General features: G+C 52.2%; 1 protein-coding gene across 9 annotated transcripts in view; it reads left to right on the top strand.

Annotated features, from left to right (window-relative positions):
- Nfatc2 (nuclear factor of activated T cells 2) overlaps nucleotides 1-18,231 on the top strand; it is a 123,712-nt gene that overhangs the window by 28,061 nt on the left and 77,420 nt on the right. For 6 of the 9 annotated variants that reach the window (XM_021194621.2, XM_021194619.2, XM_021194622.2 and 3 more), the window contains exons 2-3: nucleotides 3,808-4,843; nucleotides 8,436-8,607. In XM_021194621.2, coding sequence (XP_021050280.1) covers nucleotides 3,808-4,843; nucleotides 8,436-8,607 — 1,208 coding nt within the window. The remainder of the gene's footprint in view (nucleotides 1-3,807; nucleotides 4,844-8,435; nucleotides 8,608-18,231) is intronic. The other 3 variants (XM_021194624.2, XM_021194630.1, XM_021194631.1) reach the window with 1 other exon arrangement.

Below are 18,231 nucleotides of genomic sequence, written 5' to 3'. Positions count from 1 at the left end.
TGTTGTCACATGTCATGTTCTAAGTCACCTCCACCTCCCCCAACATGCCCCACAGAGGCTAATCATGTTTGCGAAATTAAGTTTGTTTTCTCTGCATGATACAGAAACCAAAAGGTCTCCTTTTAAGAGGGCTGCGGAGATGGCCCAGTGGGTGAGTGTGGCTACACGCTCCTGTAACTCCAATGCTGTTAGGCAAACAGGAGGATTGCTGGCACTTGCTGACCACCACACTGGTTCAAAGTTCAGCGAGAGATCCTGACTTGAAGGGAATAAGGTGGAGAGTGAGGGGGTAGGACGCCTGACATCCTCCTCTGGCCTTGTGTGTGCCTAGGTGTGCACACATACACATGTGCACATCTCCCCACATGTGTGTGCCCCCTCCTCTTTCAGATAACGCATCTTGTGTCCGCCTTGCCCCCCCCATTTTAAACTTATTTATTATATGTAAGTACACTGTAGCTGTCTTCAGACGCCCCAGAAGAGGGCATCAGATCTCATTACGGATGGTTGTGAGCCACCATGTGGTTGCTGGGATTTGAACTCAGGACCTTTGGAAGATCAGTCAGTGCTCTTAACCACTGAGCCATCTCTCTAGCCCCTTGCCCTTTCTTTACTACTGAATCTCAGTGGTTACTGCTGCTTGGTGCAGAAGGACTTTTGTAGGTCACGGTCAGAATGAACCAGAGCTTCCACCAGCCCCAGGGCTGCCGACAACTAACCTACCCCTCGCTCCTCTCCTACAGATGTGAGCGTCCACATAGGATGCATTTCTGAGAGTGGTGCAAGAGCTCGGGGATGCATTTAGGATTTTTTTTTTTCTTTTTTGGTTTTTTGAGACAGGGTTTCTCTGTATAGCCCTAGCTGTCCTGGAACTCACTTTGTAGACCAGGCTGGCCTCCAACTCAGAAATCCGCCTGCCTCTGCCTCCCAAGTGCTGGGATTAAAGGCATGTGCCACCATGCCCAGTGCATTTGGGATTTTGACGGATGTTACCTATGCAGTTGCCCTCTCTACAGATGATGCCCTCTGCCTTGTAGGTCAGATGGTGACATGTTGGAGGAGGAGTGTTGTCAGGGTCCCATGTGATTTTTCATGGGACACGTTTCTTTACTGAAGAATGCTGGCATTCTTCTGTGGAGGGGCTACCAGCTTCTATCCAGGCAATAGAGGCTCAGTAGGACTTAGGAGAGTCCTCATGGCATATCTGGTCAGGTGACAGGCAGCCTTGCTAATCACTAGCTGATACCACTGTTGCTTCGGTAGAATTGGGGACATACAGGCTGTAGAGCCCCTGAGGGGACGTGAGCTGTTTAAGGGACAGTGTCAGAGCTTGTGGGTGAATGGAGCTGGAGAGGCAGAGGGAAAAGAAACTGCCAAGGCCAGGAGGAAGTGGGTGCTTCCCCTAGAGGGGAGAGGCTGCGGGTTGCCAGAACAGACCCCAGCCATGCTGGCCTAAGCGAGGTCATTTGTTTTCATGTTAAGAGCGGTGAGCAGCCCTCTGGGAGCCCTCATCTGGAGCAGGGGCACCACCTGGGCATGTTGAGGTCAGTTTAGCTAAGCTGACCTTAGAGAAGGTACACAGAGGCCAAGGATCACCAGAGTGTCCACCCCAGGTCCCCAGAGTAGGAGACCCCATTCCTGGTCTGCAGGACACCGGCCGGGTATGAGTCTTTTATCAATCTTCTAGGTTTGTGGTGGGCTGTAAGTGCCAGGAACTGTGGTGGGTGCCTGGCAAACAATGGCGACCCACGGCGGATGTGAACCCAAGCTCAGAACTGGGAGTAGAACTACCAACACACCCATAAAGAGCCAGAGGGTAAATATTTTAAGACTTGTGGCTCATATAGACCCTGCCAGAACTCTAAGCTCTCCTTTTCCAGCGAAGAAGCAAGCACCAGGAATGAATAGACATGGCTGTGTACCAATCACTTTATCAGCAGATAAAATACGGGCCCTTGGGGTGTGGCTTGCCTGGCCCTTCTTTAGCAGGACATGTTTACTAAACACACATATGTATCAGATGTGGTATGATCTGGTACTGGGTACAACGGAAAGGTGGTGGAAGGGGGTTTGGAGAAGATCTGCTGGGGGGGGTAAGGGAGGGCTGGGCAATCTATGAAGCTATTGTTAGAGCAGATGCACTGAAGGGAAGCATTCGTTCCCAGGAAGATCTCGAAGGGAGAGGGAAGAGCTTCCCCAAGAACCCTGAGCAGGAAGGGCTTGAAAAGCATGCAGTGGGGCTGTCTCTGAGCTGTCTGGGGGGACACTGGACACAGGTGGAATGGGGACCCAGGCTGGTGATGGGGACAGACAGGGCCCATGATGACCAACCTGAAGGATCAGAGGAAGCACGGAAGGACAGTTTCCAGAGTGGACATTGGTCAGAGGCGGGGGGAAGGCTTCGCTCAAGGCAGACTGAGTGCAGGGAGTGTAGATGCTGGTTTGTGACGTGAGAGCAGAGAGGTCAGGATTTGCTGGTGGCTGGGGTAGGAGCCGTGAGAGTTGAGGAGCCGAGGCTGCGTCATCACAGAAGTGGGGCCTTGGAGAAAGAGTTGGTGTTGGGTGGTGGGAATTAACATCCCTTGGTGACTCGTGAGGAATGTAAGGGGTCAGGCTTGGGGTTCAAGGGACAGAATGAGGTGACAGAGTAACAATCTGTTGGAGTGACCCTCTCATCTGTGGTGGGCCCTTGAGATGGGACAGCAGAGACTCAAAATGGCCGCTGCTATTAAAAATGTATTTAGGTCACCCTATATCCCTCCTCTTAATGGTTTGCGGGCTCTGCAACCATGATCCTGACTTTGGGGGATCAAATGAATCCTTTGAAGGACTTCTGAGTCTGCAAATTTTGTGTCTTTGGGGACTCTTGTCCCCTCCTGGGCCATATCTATAAAGGGACAGGAATGAGCAGGGAATCCCGGTTCTAGAAAGCGTCTCACACTTGGGTAGTGGACATCTCGAACGCAGACTCATGGATCCCAGAGACCATGTTGTCCCTCTGTATCCTGAGGCCACGTCATGCCTGTGAAACGAGAAGGCCAACGGTAGCTCTGGGGAGTTAACAGATTCTAATAATGGGGTCGTGACCCACACTGCCGTGAAATACCCTCATTTGGGAGGGAGACTCGGAGTGTAAGATACCCAGCTGGGGTACGCTTCGTTCAGCTGGGGGTCTGTGGTCCCGTGAGCTATGGGAGATATCAAACCCACTCCAGCGTCTTTTCTCTGTGCCTGCGTGCATAGGCACACTGATGCAGGCACGTGTATATATGGCTGTGCCTGTGCGTATGTATGCGTGCACATGGAAACCGGAGGTTGATATCAGGTGTCTCCCTCAAATGCTCACCACCTTGTTTTTTATGACAGGGTCTCTCCCTGAACCTGTAGCTGATTTGGCTACCATATTTGGCCAATGAGCTCTGGGGATCCCTGTCTCCACCTCCCTCCTGATGTTTACGTAGGCTCTGGGATCAAACCTCATATTCACGTGGCAGGCAGTTGCTGGACTGAACCATCTCACCAGCCCCTAAAGTTTCTTTCTGAGGTGATTTTAGCCTTCAGCTTAGAGACTCTTGGGCCAGTTTATCTTCCACACTTCAGCTTGCTAAGCGTAGCCGACGCTTGTGGTTCTGGACTCTTTTGAGGGGATTTGGGACCAAGTGGCTTCCCTTGTGGCAAGCTCAGGGTTTGGCATAGTGGGGTATTAAAATTAACCAGTGGCAGGAGACCCCGCCCACCCATGACTGTGACTCCACACCCCAGTTTTGTTTTAGAGGCTTAAAGACCCCCTCCCCCTTCTCTTTCCAGAAGAACCGATCGCACATAAGGCTATCAGCTCACCCCCTGGACTCGCATACCCGGATGATGTCCTGGACTATGGCCTCAAGCCATGCAACCCCCTCGCCAGTCTCTCTGGCGAGCCCCCTGGCCGGTTCGGAGAGCCGGATAGTATAGGGTTCCAGAACTTTCTGAGCCCGGCCAAGCCAGCAGGGGCTTCGGGCCCGAGCCCTCGGATCGAGATCACTCCATCCCACGAACTGATGCAGGCAGGGGGGGCCCTCCGTGGGAGAGACGCCGGCCTGTCCCCTGAGCAGCCAGCCCTGGCCCTGGCCGGCGTGGCCGCCAGCCCGAGGTTCACGCTGCCCGTGCCTGGCTACGAGGGCTACCGCGAGCCGCTTTGCTTGAGCCCCGCTAGCAGCGGCTCCTCTGCCAGCTTCATTTCTGACACCTTCTCCCCTTACACCTCGCCCTGCGTCTCACCCAATAACGCCGGGCCCGACGACCTGTGTCCCCAGTTTCAAAACATCCCTGCTCATTATTCCCCCAGAACCTCTCCAATAATGTCACCTCGAACCAGCCTCGCCGAGGACAGCTGCCTGGGCCGACACTCGCCCGTGCCCCGTCCGGCGTCCCGCTCCTCCTCACCCGGTGCCAAGCGGAGGCATTCGTGCGCAGAGGCCTTGGTTGCCCCTCTGCCCGCAGCCTCACCCCAGCGCTCCCGGAGCCCCTCTCCACAGCCCTCGCCTCACGTGGCACCGCAGGACGACGGCATCCCCGCTGGGTACCCCCCCACGACCGGCTCCTCTGCTCTCATGGATGCCCTCAACACCCTGGCCACCGACTCGCCCTGCGGGATCCCCTCCAAAATATGGAAGACCAGTCCTGATCCGACACCCGTGTCCACTGCCCCCTCCAAGGCGGGCCTGGCCCGCCACATCTACCCTACTGTGGAGTTCCTGGGGCCATGTGAGCAGGAGGAGAGGAGGAATTCTGCTCCAGAGTCCATCCTGCTGGTACCACCCACCTGGCCCAAGCAGTTGGTGCCGGCCATTCCCATATGCAGGTGAGTGGGACTTTGAGAGCTGTCGGTGCCTGAGTGTGCCCTAAGAACCGGTTTTCTTGTTATTTACATGGGATTTGGTCACATAGATGACACTTACTGGCTATGAGCATCTGGGAATGATGTTCACGTCCCTAAGCCTTAGTTTCTTCATCTGTAAAATGGGTACTCTGGGTATCTCTGATACAGTAGGTGGTTGTGAAGATGTTATTATTGTACACTACGAATGATGGCTGTCCCCTAGGGCACATGATTTACTCTGTCACCCAGAAAGTACAAAGACGCTACTATGTGCTGGATTCCTTTATAGGAACAGATAGCTGAGAACTGGGCAAACAGGCCAGTAAGCCTGCAGACCTCAGTATGTAACCCCTGCTTCCTTGTTCCAAGAGGAATTGTGTGTGAGGGCATCTGTCGTCTGCCTTTGGGCTGTGCTTGGTGACGAGGAAGCACAAATAACAATTTGCCCAGCTCAATCCTCACATAGCGTAAGAAACAGATAGGCCAAAGCAATGGGTGTGGCTCACGGGCTAGCGGCTTTGGGCTGTGTGAGGACTGACTGTGTGTCCTGGCTTAGAGCCTGTACAAAGTAAGAGCTCAGGAGTTGGCCAGCTCTGCTATGTACTTACAGGGTCTCTTAGTTCCCTTCCCTGTTGCTACACTAAAACACCCCGGCAGATACAAATGAAGAAGCAAGACTCTATTCTGGTTCACAGATCCAATGTACAGTCCACTGTTGCCGGAACATCAGAGGCAGGAGCTGATGTCTTCAGTTAGGAAGCATAGACATTTTTATACAGTCCAGGATCCCAGCCTAGGGGATGGTGCCTCTCACAGTGGGCGACTATTTCCACCTTAATTAATCTCATCAAGATCATCCAGACACACCTAGTGGCCTGTCTCCCAGGTGATTCCAGAGCTCAAGCTGACAGTTGAGATGAACTCTCTCTAGAGCTTGCTTCCCCAGGGGACCTATAGGAAGGACTTCTTTGCTGACAGGCCTTATGCCAGGAGATTGAGCTCATGGTAGAGAGACAACAGTGACATTAATGACCACCTATGTCCAAGGCCCTGCCATGTGCCCGCAGGACTCTGTGTGGCATCTAGCCTCTTCCTTGTGTGAACCTGGGTTGGTTATTTGGCGTTTTTAAAAATCTTCATTTGGATGCTGAGGAGAAAGGTGAGTGAGGGAGACCTATGCTACCTCTCCTCTCTGCCCTACCTGTCAGACGAAGCACGGGAGGCCCGGACAATCACCGTCACTCTGTGTGGCCCACACAGTACTTCTTTAGCAGATGGAAGCATGCTTACCCAATAAAACATGGCGTGGAATTGAGTTGGCACAGCCTGGCTGAGCATGTTAGCACCTCACGGCTGCATGGAATGGGGAAATGCTCGAGTATGGATGGTTTCGGCCATATGCGAAAACCAGGAGGTGCCATGGGAACACATGCATGTGCCACCTCAGAGAAACTTTGAATATAAAATTCTATGAAAGAAAACTGTGTATCTGCCCATCCACCTATTCATCCATTCATCTACCTGCCTATCCTATCCATATGTGACCCATATCTGATACATCCACTCCATTTATCCACTTATCCATCCACATAATCTATCCACCCACCCACCTATCCATCCACATATCTACCCATCTATCCATTCATCCATCCACATATCTGTCCATCTACCCATCCATATATCCATTCATCCATCCATCCATCCATCCATCCATCCATCCTTCTATTTCATCTACCAATGTCAGGCTCAAAGTCATTCCATGGTGAGATTTTTCTCAGATCTATTTAAGAATAAATTGGTTAGACAAAATCAGTACAGAGATGAGTGTGTGTCCTAGATTTGGAGTCAAGGGACTAGAGGTGGATCCCAGCCTGTGTCTCACCCTGTGATCTTAGGTAATGTTTTATGTTTTCTGAGGCACAAAAGAAAGGTACTGGGCACTCTTTCACAACCTTGGCTGACTCTATAATGATTTAATTCTAACCCATGTTGAGCTGCTGTTGTATGTACAGGGAAGTGTTCAGACTCTAAAGTTGAACTCTTCGTGTTGAAACTTAAAACCTTCCCTCAAAGTTTGGTCTCTGCATCTGACACCATAGCCAAGTCAAAGAGTCCATAGAAAATGATGTGTGAGTGTGAGTGTGTGTATGTGTGTGGTATGTGGGTATGTATATGTGCATGTATGCTGTAGTGTATGTATGTGCACAGATATATGTGTATGTGTATATGTATGTGTGCATGAATGTATGTGTGTGGTGTGTATGTATATGTCCTTGTACATGTGTATGCACATGTACATGTATTGTATATGTATGTGTGATATGTATATATTTGTGCCATGTACATGTGGTATATGTATACATGTGTATGTGTGTGGTATGTGTATGTATATGAACATGTATATGTATGTGTGGTGTATATGAGTGCGTGTACATGTATGTATATGTTTCTGTGTTATATGTATATGTCCTTGCACATGCATGTGATATGGGTGTCCATGTATGTGTATGTAAGCATGTACCTGTATGCATAAGAATGTATGTGGTATGGGTATATGTATGTCCCATGTTTATGTGTGTTCTGGCACATGTATGTAGTATGTGTGTACATGCACATGTGTGTATATGTGTGTGAGTGGTATGTGTATATGTGTGCCCATGTACATGTGGTGTGTATGTATGTCTGTGGTGTGTGTGTGAGTGTGTGTTTTTCTTCCAAGTAAAACCATTAGTGCTATTGGTTATTGATTACCTGATGCTAAGCTCCTCATAGGATTTCAGTATGCCCACTTCACAGTTGAGGAAACTGGACCTTGAGAGTTGCAAGCATCTGCTCAAAACCGCAGGAGAGTAGGTGTTAGAGCAAGGACTTGCACTTGGGTATAGGACTCTAGTCATGGTGCTGATGTTCCCTTCACACCTCTCATGAGGTTCACATAGTTTGGTTCATCCATACCTGAGCTAGATTCCCCCTCCCCCTGTGCTTCTAGGACCCATCCCTCAGTGGACTATCAGGTAGAGATTATGAGTGGACCTGAGCTCACCCCCAAACGCACTGCTGATCAAGACAATCAGACAGAGAAGGCCTCTCAGATATCACCTGGCCTCTTTGCCGTCTGACTGTAGGAGAGGGTGCCGTACTTACGTCCCCAGGGAGGTAGTGACATACTCCCAGCTGCCGCTGAAGCTTTCCTACACTCACCTCTGCCCCGTGGAAAAGGAAAAGTTCTGGCAGGGGACGCTTTGAGAGGTCAAGGTTGGGTCCTTCACAGCGTTTTAGGGGAGAAGCCATCACAGCCGCCGGAAACATGGAGGAACCAACACATCATGAATCAGCTTCCCCCCCATGAACAGCTGCACTGCCTGCATCAGGATGGAGATGAGGGCACGGGGGAGGTCCTCTGCCGTGGGAAGAGCTCCCCTGCCGTGTCCGGGCAATTTGTACTCCCTCAACACTAAGCATTTCATTCTCTTATCCCTGGGTACAATTTACAAAAAAGGGGCCATTTACATTTAGTGTAAAGACAGTCCGATGTGGTTTTATGTCCTCACGACCAGGCCTTCTCTTCCCACAGCATCCCTGTGACGGCATCCCTTCCACCACTCGAGTGGCCACTCTCCAATCAGTCGGGCTCCTATGAGCTGCGGATCGAGGTCCAGCCCAAGCCCCATCACCGGGCCCACTATGAGACAGAGGGCAGCCGTGGCGCTGTCAAAGCCCCAACCGGAGGACACCCTGTGGTGCAGGTATGGACTCAGATTCCCTTACTTCTGTACTCTGTTTGCTACCAGGAGACTCACTCTCCTTGCTGCTGTTTGTGAGGCTGAAGATGGATGATACCTCTGCTCTGCTTTTCACTCCTGGGAGAGAGAGAAGCCTGAGATGGAGTCGGGAGCCTACTGCAGAGTTGCATTCTGGGAGAGAGAAAAGCCTGAGATGAGAGTTGGTCCAGGGCAGGGTGAGGAAGCATGATGTTCATGGGGAAGATAGTCCTGCTTTTTCTTTGTGATGGAGAGATTGCTAGAATTTGGCAGAGCTGTTGGAGCTGTGAGCCTTTCTGCTTGCTTTTTCCTAACCAACGTCCTTTATGTGTCTGTGGCTTGTGAGTAAACCTGAGATCGGTAGAAATAAGTAGAGAAGTGTGTTGTTTTTTTTTCTCTTCCAAAATAGTTGAATTGAAATATTCAACATATGTGTAATCTGGCTAGCTAGGAAGTATGGACAGGTGTCTAAGTTCTGGCTCTGTAAATCCACACAGCTCAATTAACTAGAATCTTCTATACATTGTAACCGTTTATTTGTATCTTACAGTGGAGCTAAGGTATGGTAGTCACCTGGGCATTGCATTTATAAGCAGCTTTGAGGGGGATTGTGAGTTCCAGGCCAGCCAAGGCACATAGAGAGATGCTGTATCCACCCCACCCCCACCCCACCTCCCCAAAAACAAGAAAAGAAAAAAAAAAAAGAAGAAGCTTTCTTAGAAATTATAAAATAGGACTACAGGAATGGAGTCCAGAAGACAAATAACCCCCAAACCCTAAAATCCACCCCCAAGTGCACTGGGTGTGTTTCCCTAGTCAGGACCCATGACTGTGACCAAAGCATTTGCTACATGGGTATAACAAAGCCATAATGAAGCCCATTGTCCTGTACAATTAATATATGCCAAGGAGAAGGGGGAAGATGGAAAACACTGGCACAGCCTGCTCTCCGACCTGGCAGCCCCGGAACCAGGTTCCTTTCCCAGAGCCTGAGCCTCACCTCCCCCTTTCTTGTGAGTCTTGTGGTGGTTTCTTCTGCTGTGATGTGGGCTGACATCCAGGGAAGTGTACGCTGGACTTTATTGTCATCCACTAATGGCGGTCAGCCCAAGTACTGGCTGCCACGTGTAGCATGTGCCGGCTGATCGGTTGGTTAGGGGGCGTCTGTGGGAAGCCTCAGTTGCTTCTCACTGCCTGGAGCGCACCCCGGGCAGTCTGATCTGGGGGATCTCAGTGAGCACTGGTTTGGGGGTCCTAAGGGGGTAGGGAAATACTGAATGATGACGCCCCAACTCCAAGGCCTCGCTTTTGGATGCTTAGTAGGTCAGCGCCATCCCGGTGAATTGGAGGGTGTCAGTTTCACCCTGCTTGCAGTCTAAGTCCCCTGCTGTCCCCATCATGGCTGCCCTCTGTGCTTGCACGGCCCTTGGCCAAGGCTCCGGAGAAACTGCCCCTTCTCTGGTGTCACTCCCATGGATTCCAGCTGCAGCAGCCGGAGAGGCTGAAGTCTATCCTATTGGCTCAGGGGGGCTCCATGCTGTTTGATCTCTAGCCCCAGGCCTGGAAGGGAAGCAAACACGCACTGACCTGTCTCATGGGCATCCCTGCCCTCGGGACCGACCATAGTCTGTTATGTGCTGTCATTGCCCACAGTTGGTGGCTTTATGACCTTTAGTCTAGTTTTGAGTCTCTGTGGCAGGGGGGCTGCTCAGCCACCAGCTAGTTTAACATCCCTTAAGACAGCTTTTTGTAAAAAGAAAAAAATCTGTTATGATTGGCAAGGCTTAGTTGATTGAGGAGGGGACCCTGGCCTGCAGGTTGCTGGGAGACTGGGTCCTGACAGAGAAGCCCACTAAAGGCTGGTGAGGAGGAAGGGAACGTCAGAAGCAGCTTCCTGGCATTGTGGAGGAAGGACCGGGTAACTCCAGCATGCCTGACAGAAAGCAAGGACCTGGGAATGGCTTTGCCTGGGCCATCCAGCTGTGGATTAATTTGTGGGGCTTGCCCCACATCTGTGCCATCTGCTGGGATTGGCTCTACATCCACATCCAGGGAGAGTTGGGGAGGAGTTCTGCCTCCGTTGTGATGGGAAGACAGCGATGGGTCTGGAGGGCGGTGGATGGATTAACCGTGTCAGGAGATAGGAAGGAAAAGTTCCTGGGGTTTGGGGCCTGTGGAACAGAGGCATGGGTGTGGCTGGGACAGAGGTCAGTGGAGTTCTTTGAGGAAGGGACTAGGGCTGAGGACACAGGACCCTGGGGTGGGGTCTGGGAGCAGCTTGAACCCAGGGTCCCAGGAGGAAGAACGGTTGAGAGGAGGAGCAGAAAGAGGCTGGTGTGACTGGAATGTGAGGGTCGGGGAGGGGTGGAGGACTAGGGTTGCCAGGTAGATGAGGAAGAGGACGAAGAACTCAGGCTCTGAGGAAGGGCACTGGGAGACTCCTTTGAAGGGCTCTGTGCATCTTGGTGCTTGAGCTGTTTCCCGCACTGGTCCCTTAGTGCTTAGTTCTTGGACACCTGCTGTGGACCAACCAGCAGTTCTTAGTATGATAGGATGCCAACAGCCAGAATTTACGGCTAGCACAGTGATGACCGTTTTGGAAGGGCTTACCACACACGAGACCCGTTCCATTTTTATCAGGGTGAGGTCTCAAAACTTGTTCAAGGTCATTGCTGTTTGACGACAGTTGTTTCGGGGCCTTGCGTGTCGCTCGTGGACAGCTAGCTCAGCCTGACTTCCCACTCACAGAGAAATCCAGTGCCCACGCCTCCTGCCTTTCCTCTCTTTACAATGTCACCTACTGTCCTGGCTCTGACCCTCTTGCCAGCTCATTAGAGCCCAAGTCCTGGCCCCCCTAAGAAGTCTGACTGACTCTGACCAGAGGATCAGCACTGTGTGGTGGGGAAGCCGTGTGTGAAGCTGGGCGAAGCTTGGCCTGAGAAACAGGTGACGATGTGACAGTGGCAGAGATCAAGAGAGAGACAGGGGAAGCTCCAGCTCTCGGTGGGGCCTTTACACCATTCCTCTAGGGCTGGGCCATGGAAAGTTCCAGAAAGGGAGTGGCTGGGCGTTGAGTCCACAGGAAGATTATTGCTCTGCACCCAGCCTTCACATCCCTCTTCTAGCCCGTTGCTTCCCAAAGTGAAGTCTCGGAGGCTGTTCATTCTCTTCAAAAGACACTAAGTGGATTATAATTTTAGCATGGGAAGCAGATTTTTAACGGGGATCTCTGTGGCCAGGGATGTGGCTGCTCTGGTAGATGGCTCACCTTCTGGGCATGAAGCCCTGGGCTCCATCCTAAAGGGGGCGTGGCTGAGCGCATCTGAAATCTCAGCAGCCAGTTGGATCTAGATTCAGTAGTTCTGGAGGAAGCATGGGGCTCTCTTCAGGATTTTGTCACAGAGGCATGGCCCTGGCTGTCCCCTCATCTTGGGCAGCAGGTCTTGACTTTGTAAGCCCAAGCACCTATTCAGGTGGCTCCTCCTGTCGAGAGGCTGGGGAAGCCAGCAAGCTTTCAGGCTGCTGGAGGCCCCCAGGATCATCTCTTGGATTTCAGCCGGTCGGTCACTCGGTCACTCGTTCTGAGGCTGTGCTGAAGGGAGAAAAGCCAGCCGAGTTCCCTTTCCTGGTGAGGTTAAGGAACAGCCCCATGTGTGTGGTCTTCTCCGATAAGTTTGTGAGCTCAGGACTTCCCGTTTCCTTTTTAGACGTGTGATAGGAAGTGGGTCTTGCTGATGGTCATTTGTTGGGGGTAGAGCTGGTGTGCTGACCTCTGTGGAGGCTCAGGGGACCCTGGGTGTAGGGGGTTGGGGAGTAAGGCTGCTCAGCTGGGTGGGGGATGGTAGGGGATAGGATCCCCTGGCTCAGACTTCAGAAGAGGAGTCTGGGGCAGAGAGCGAGGGGGAGGTGTGCGTGTCCTGTGGTGGCTGGGGATTATCTGTTCATAAGCTCCTTGGTCTCTGTCCCAACAGAGATGACTCTTGATATCAAACCCAATAAAAAGAAAAGTCAGGGCCGATAAGATGGCTCTGCAGATGCGTGCTCAGTGCTTCTGAGCTCGATAACCTAACTTCCATCCCTTAGACCCACGTGTAGGAAGGGGAGGAGTGACTTCTAAAAGCTGTCCTGTGACCTCCAAATGCACCCCGTGGCGTGTTCTCCTGGTTGGGCTAAGTGTAGCTGAGGTCCTTGTGTTTGACTCTCGGATGACAGCCTCCAGTCCGTCCCATGCAGGTTCCTTTGTTTTCCGTGTATGTGGGAAGCGCCTTGTATGTGACTTGACCCAGCCAGTTTATCAGAAGATAAAGATGGGGAAAGTAGGGTGGAGCGGCGTGGGAATGCAGAGTCCCTGTTAGGAGTAGCTGCCCCAGGTCCCACCCTCTCTCCTCTCCTCTGAGCCTGGGCCTTTATGGCATTAGCAGTTTGGTAAAAATTACTGAGCACACAGCCCAAGCTTAGGGCATCTATCTCTTGGCCACCTATGGCTGTGTGACCTGCCTAGGGACTGCTGTGACTGTGGTGGGCCCCAGGATGACATCTCAGGTGAGACACAAAGGTGGTGGGATGACTTTGGACCTTGTGTGTGGACTCAGCTCCTCCCCCGAAAAACACCCAGGGAGGAGTGCTGTCTTGAGCCTCTCTCAGCAGACCAAGTGTCCCTGCTTCCTTTAGGTCTAGGCATAGAATAGAGGCTTCCAGCATGCTGGAGAACGCATTGTTTCTCAGAGGGGGAGAGCAGGCAAGTTCTCAGGCGGCTATTGAGCACGGGTGTCATCCTAAGAGTGACAGTCGCTGTGAGCTTTCCTCAGTGACCTATTTAGTCTGTGGTGACACCCTGGGGCATAGGTGGTAGGATTACTGTGCTCATTTTACAGACAGCAAAACTGGGGCACAGCACTGAAGCAACCTGCCTGCGCTCACCCAGGCTGTGGTGATGGCTGGACATGGGCGTGAGGGATCAGAAACCTAGGGTTGTGCTGTTACACGTGGGAGAAGAAAGAGGGCAGGGTGTGTGGGGTGACGGGTGCTGGCTCTTGCTGGCTCTGAGGTAGAAGGGGTAGCTTATGGGGGGGGCTTCATCTTTTAGACTTGTTTTTTCTTGTCAAGAGCTATCAGGATGTGGGGCTGGGGTCTTAGAGGGCGAGCTTGGAGGATGTGGGGGGGGGGGCTCTTTGGTTCTTAGTACCATAAGCATGAGACTGGAGGGTCCCTGAGGCTGGCTGACTAGTGGAATTTGTGAGCCTCAGATTCGGTGAGACAGAGCCACAGATGTAGCTGGGCCCTTCCATGTGCTGCTGGCCCTCTGCATCTGGCTGGTTCTGGTTGCATACATGATCACATTCCACACTCACCAGGATTAGGAGGCTCAGTCCCAGTTAATCCCTGTAGTGAGAAGCTCTGGGAAGGGAAGGGAAGGGAAGCCCAGAGCTCTGGCACTGGCTTTTGCCGATCTTCTTACCCGTGCATCCATGTGGTGTCTGCCGCTCCCAGATGGCTCTGAAATGACCTAGGCACAGAAGAGAAACATGGGTGGCATCTAGTTACCCGTGGGACCTTCAGTGTGGGGGGCTGACATGAGTGAGTTGGGGCAGATTTCTAGAAGGTTCTCTTGCAGCAGCTAACAGGGGTGTCCTTCTGGCTGTGTAGTAGGCACTGTACCAGGAGGATGTGTCAGGCTCTGCCCTTGTCTCTGTCATCCCATGTGACCCCCTGGGGAGCCTTGGGAAAGGAGCCTCTGGTTAAGTAATCCTTCAAAAGAGAGTGACTGTTGGCTAGGGAGATGGCTCAGTGGCAAGAGAGACCGTTTGTCTAGAGACACAAAGACCTGAGTTCGTGTCCCAAGCACCCCTGTAAAACACTGGGGATAGCTGTGTCCGCCTGTAGCCTCAGCTTGGCCTACAGGGACAGAGGGATCCTGAGAGCTTGTGGTCCAGTCAACCCAGCCAAACGGTGAGCTTCTTCTTCAGTAAGAGGTTCTCTCAGGACAGCAAGTGAAGGAGGGATGGAGGAAAAACCCTGGTACCCTGCTGTGGCCTTTGCGTTCATACACACAAGAGTGTATAGCCATACACTCAGGTGCACAGAACACACATGCACATGTGCGCGCATGCACGCACGCACGCACACACACATACACACACACACACACACACACACAGAGAGAGAGAGAGAGAGAGAGAGAGAGAGAGAGAGAGAGAGAGAGAGAGAGATGGTAACCCTATCTGTAAATCTCTCTCTCTTGTCCTCAGCTGGCCTTTGTGAGCCTCCCGATGCTCTCTCTGTGGGTTTAGTGGGTATGTGGCTGCGGCCCGGGCTGAACAGGCAGCATTTTCTAATGGCACCATGAATGAGTCTCCAAGCTGACTTGGGTGGCACCAGCTCTGTCAACAACTCTTATGAACTAGACAGTGAGGTTGGGTGGGTCAGTAGAAGTGATGGCTCCTCAGGGGTTCTGGGACAGTCACGAATGTCACAGATGGTCCGCTTGAACCCCTGGTGGATCCCAGTGGGCTTATGTCTGTGCGTTGGCTTGGGCAGAATTGCTATCTCTTCTCTGGTACTAAAGAAATCAGTAGAGCTTAGAGGGACTTCCCCGTGGAGCGTCTTATCTGGAATAGCACGCTGGGCCAAGGCCTCACCCTGGCTGGCAAGCACCCCGCCCAGAAGCTGTCACCGGCTCTGTTTACAGGTGAGGATGTGGGAGCTCCCTGGAGTCTGTGCCCTCTCTGTTGTCACTGCCTCATTGGGGTGACACTGATGCTGTCCTCACAGGGTCCCTGCAGAGATTAAATGAGTGAACATGGTATAGTACAGGAACATATAGGCACCTTGAGGTGTTCCTCAGTTTCCCTCTGTGGCATCCTTGGCAGATAAAGCTACTAGTGCTGGCTCCCACAAGGTGGTTTAGGGTTTTCTCCCTACCCTGCGCCGGGATGCCTGTGACTCATGGTAACACAGATGTGAGACCAGCACCGGTTCTGTGCTCAGCTTGAGCTCTGTGGTACTGTAGCCACCAAACGGTGTTGTGACACTGCTGTCACCATCCCAGGCCTCAGATGGGAACCCAACCCCAGAAGGCCAGGGGGCATGCCTCCTCCACGGAGGAGCCTGAGTTTAGAGCTGAATCTTGCCTGTAGGGCACTGTGGCTCTCGGTCGTCCGCCAGCCAGTGTGTAGAGTTAGAAGGGACCGTGAGCGTGTCCACATGAGTGTAAACACACACACAGAACTGGTATGTTTCGTATGTAACCACGCATGTGTGCACATACCTGTAAACCTGTGATTCCTCTATATTTGTAGACACGTATACACACACATGAATGTTTTCTACGTGACCATGCACATATGTGTACATGTTCCTTGTCCTGTACATGTTCCCTGCTTTGTTGGTTTGGAGCTTGAGCCCGGGGCCTCTGGTGTGATTAGCTATGATGTCACTGGGCTCTTTGCCCAGCCCTCAGGTACACAGGAAAACATAAAGGCACCCATCCTAACTGGCAGAGGCTGCCGACGTCTCTTTCCCAGATGCCCTGTGTTTACGCGTGCCTTCCTGGGCTTAGCTCCTGGCTTTCTACTTTGCCCCAGCTTTCTTGGGGTATTTGATGATACCGCGGTGGAAGGGGGGGGATGGCGTTTGACCAGTGAGGCTGGGCATTGCTCATAGACCTTCCTCTGTGAACACGAGTAGCTTAGTATTTCCAGGCAGGACTTGATGGTACAGAGAGGTTAGGTAACATGTCTAAGGTCACACAGGAAGTGGATGAGCCACACACTGATCCCTGAGTGGTCTAGCCTAGAAGCCTAGAAGCCCAACTTCTTAGGCTGAAAAGAAATTGAAATCTGTAAAGCTACAGTGGCACTTTTCCAGGTGGCTCCAAGTTGATCTGAAGACGTTCAGTAAAGGAACGTGTCTGTTCCAGTCATACTCTGTCCTTGCCCGGGTTGTTGGGGGTGCAGGCAGGATGGAGGTCGCTGTCTCCCCCGTGTTGCTTCCTGCTCTGCCAGTGCTGGTGGCCTGGCCGGAGGCTGTTCCCGAGTATAGGTTGGGTGTCTTGGGTAGGTTTATACCTCTGCGATAAAAATGCCAGCCGAAACTGGCTGGGAGTGTCGGGGGAGGATGATCTCATTTCAGAGATGGCAGTCCCTGCTGAAGGGATTTGGGGCAGGGATTCGGAGGCAGGCTCTGAAGCAGAAGCTATGAAGCAACACAGCTTACTGGCTTCTTCCGTACGGTTTGCCCAGCCTGCTACAACTCACGGCCACCTTCACAGGGGTGAAGCTGCGAAGCTCACACAGTGAGCTGGCCCTCCCACATCCATCATCAATCAAGAAAGTGTCCCCCAGAGGCTAATCTGAAGGGGAGGGCGTTTTCTTTATAAAGTCTTCCTGGGGATGTCTAGGTATACACCAAGTTGACAAAAACACAGTGGGACAATACTGAGTCTCAGGGGGATGCAGGCTCCTGGGTGTGGGTGGCTGGGGTGCTCCCTGCGTGTCTAGGCCTGGAAAGAACACAGAAGTCGACACAGCTTGTGCTTGGCTCAGAAGTTCCCACCTCCCCAGTAGATACTATTAGATACAGGCTGTCCCAAGTTCAAACGGTAACCACAGACCTGTGCCTCAACATGAGTGGGGCTTGCCTATATCCCAGCCCTCTATGGTGTGATGAGAAGAGCCCGGCCTCCTGTGGCCTCAGTTTCCCTAACAGCTAGTTGGAGGAAGCAAGCTTAGCTTCACACAGGACTGAGCATAGGCCACATTGGTTCCTCAGTGGGTGGGAGGTGGGGAGGAACTGTACAGCCCTGGTGAGAATCCAAGCACTGAGCTCTGCACAGGATAGAGCCTCCCCAGCAACCGCAGTGGCTGCCTCTTCTGCCACTGTCTGGAACATCCCCTGCCCCGAGGTTGAGTCCGTAGTCCTCACCATCATCAACAGAGACAGCCTTAGGGTGTCTAATGGGCTTAGCAGGAATCCCAGAGGCCTCACATTCCCCTGGATTCCGGGGCCTCTGCTGGCATCCCACATTCCCATCTGATAGTCATGGGAAAGCTGTCATGTCACCTAACGAAGGTCACATCGGGAGCCTGCCTCAGGAGCATTCAGGAAACCTCACCTCTGCCTGTTCCCAAGCCGTGAGCCATGTCAACTAAGCCATATTCCTGTACCTCTCCTTGGTCCATCGGAAAGTGGCACAGGAATCCAGGGTTGCTGGCGTGCGGTCTGTGGGTACAGTGTACCATTGAGGCCATTGTGCAGGGCAAGGATTGTTTTCTCGGCAGCTTCTGCTACCTAGTGAATGTTGATTAAGTCCTGGACACATGTCCCCAGCCCTGTGCTAGATACTCCTTAAGTCCACAATGGGTGTGGCTCAGGCATGCCCTGAGAACATGGTAGAAGTGTGGGCAGCTTGAGAGAGAGCCTCTGGCACCAAGTGATCGTGTGCATGTTAGCTCCTGAGATGTGTCCTTCTCGGGGAGAGGTCTTCAAACCATGTAGGCAAGTGTGGTCCCTCATTTGCCTTTCCAGATAAAGTTATATTAGCACACAGTGACGTCCCTCATTTAAATGACAACCACTGTGGCTTTGCTATTGTTTTTTGTTTTTTTTTTT

The sequence above is a fragment of the Mus pahari genome, chromosome 3 (genome assembly GCF_900095145.1).
Source record: "Mus pahari chromosome 3, PAHARI_EIJ_v1.1, whole genome shotgun sequence".
Classification (NCBI taxonomy): Eukaryota; Metazoa; Chordata; class Mammalia; order Rodentia; family Muridae; genus Mus; species Mus pahari.
This window is presented reverse-complemented; position numbering and strand designations above follow the sequence as displayed.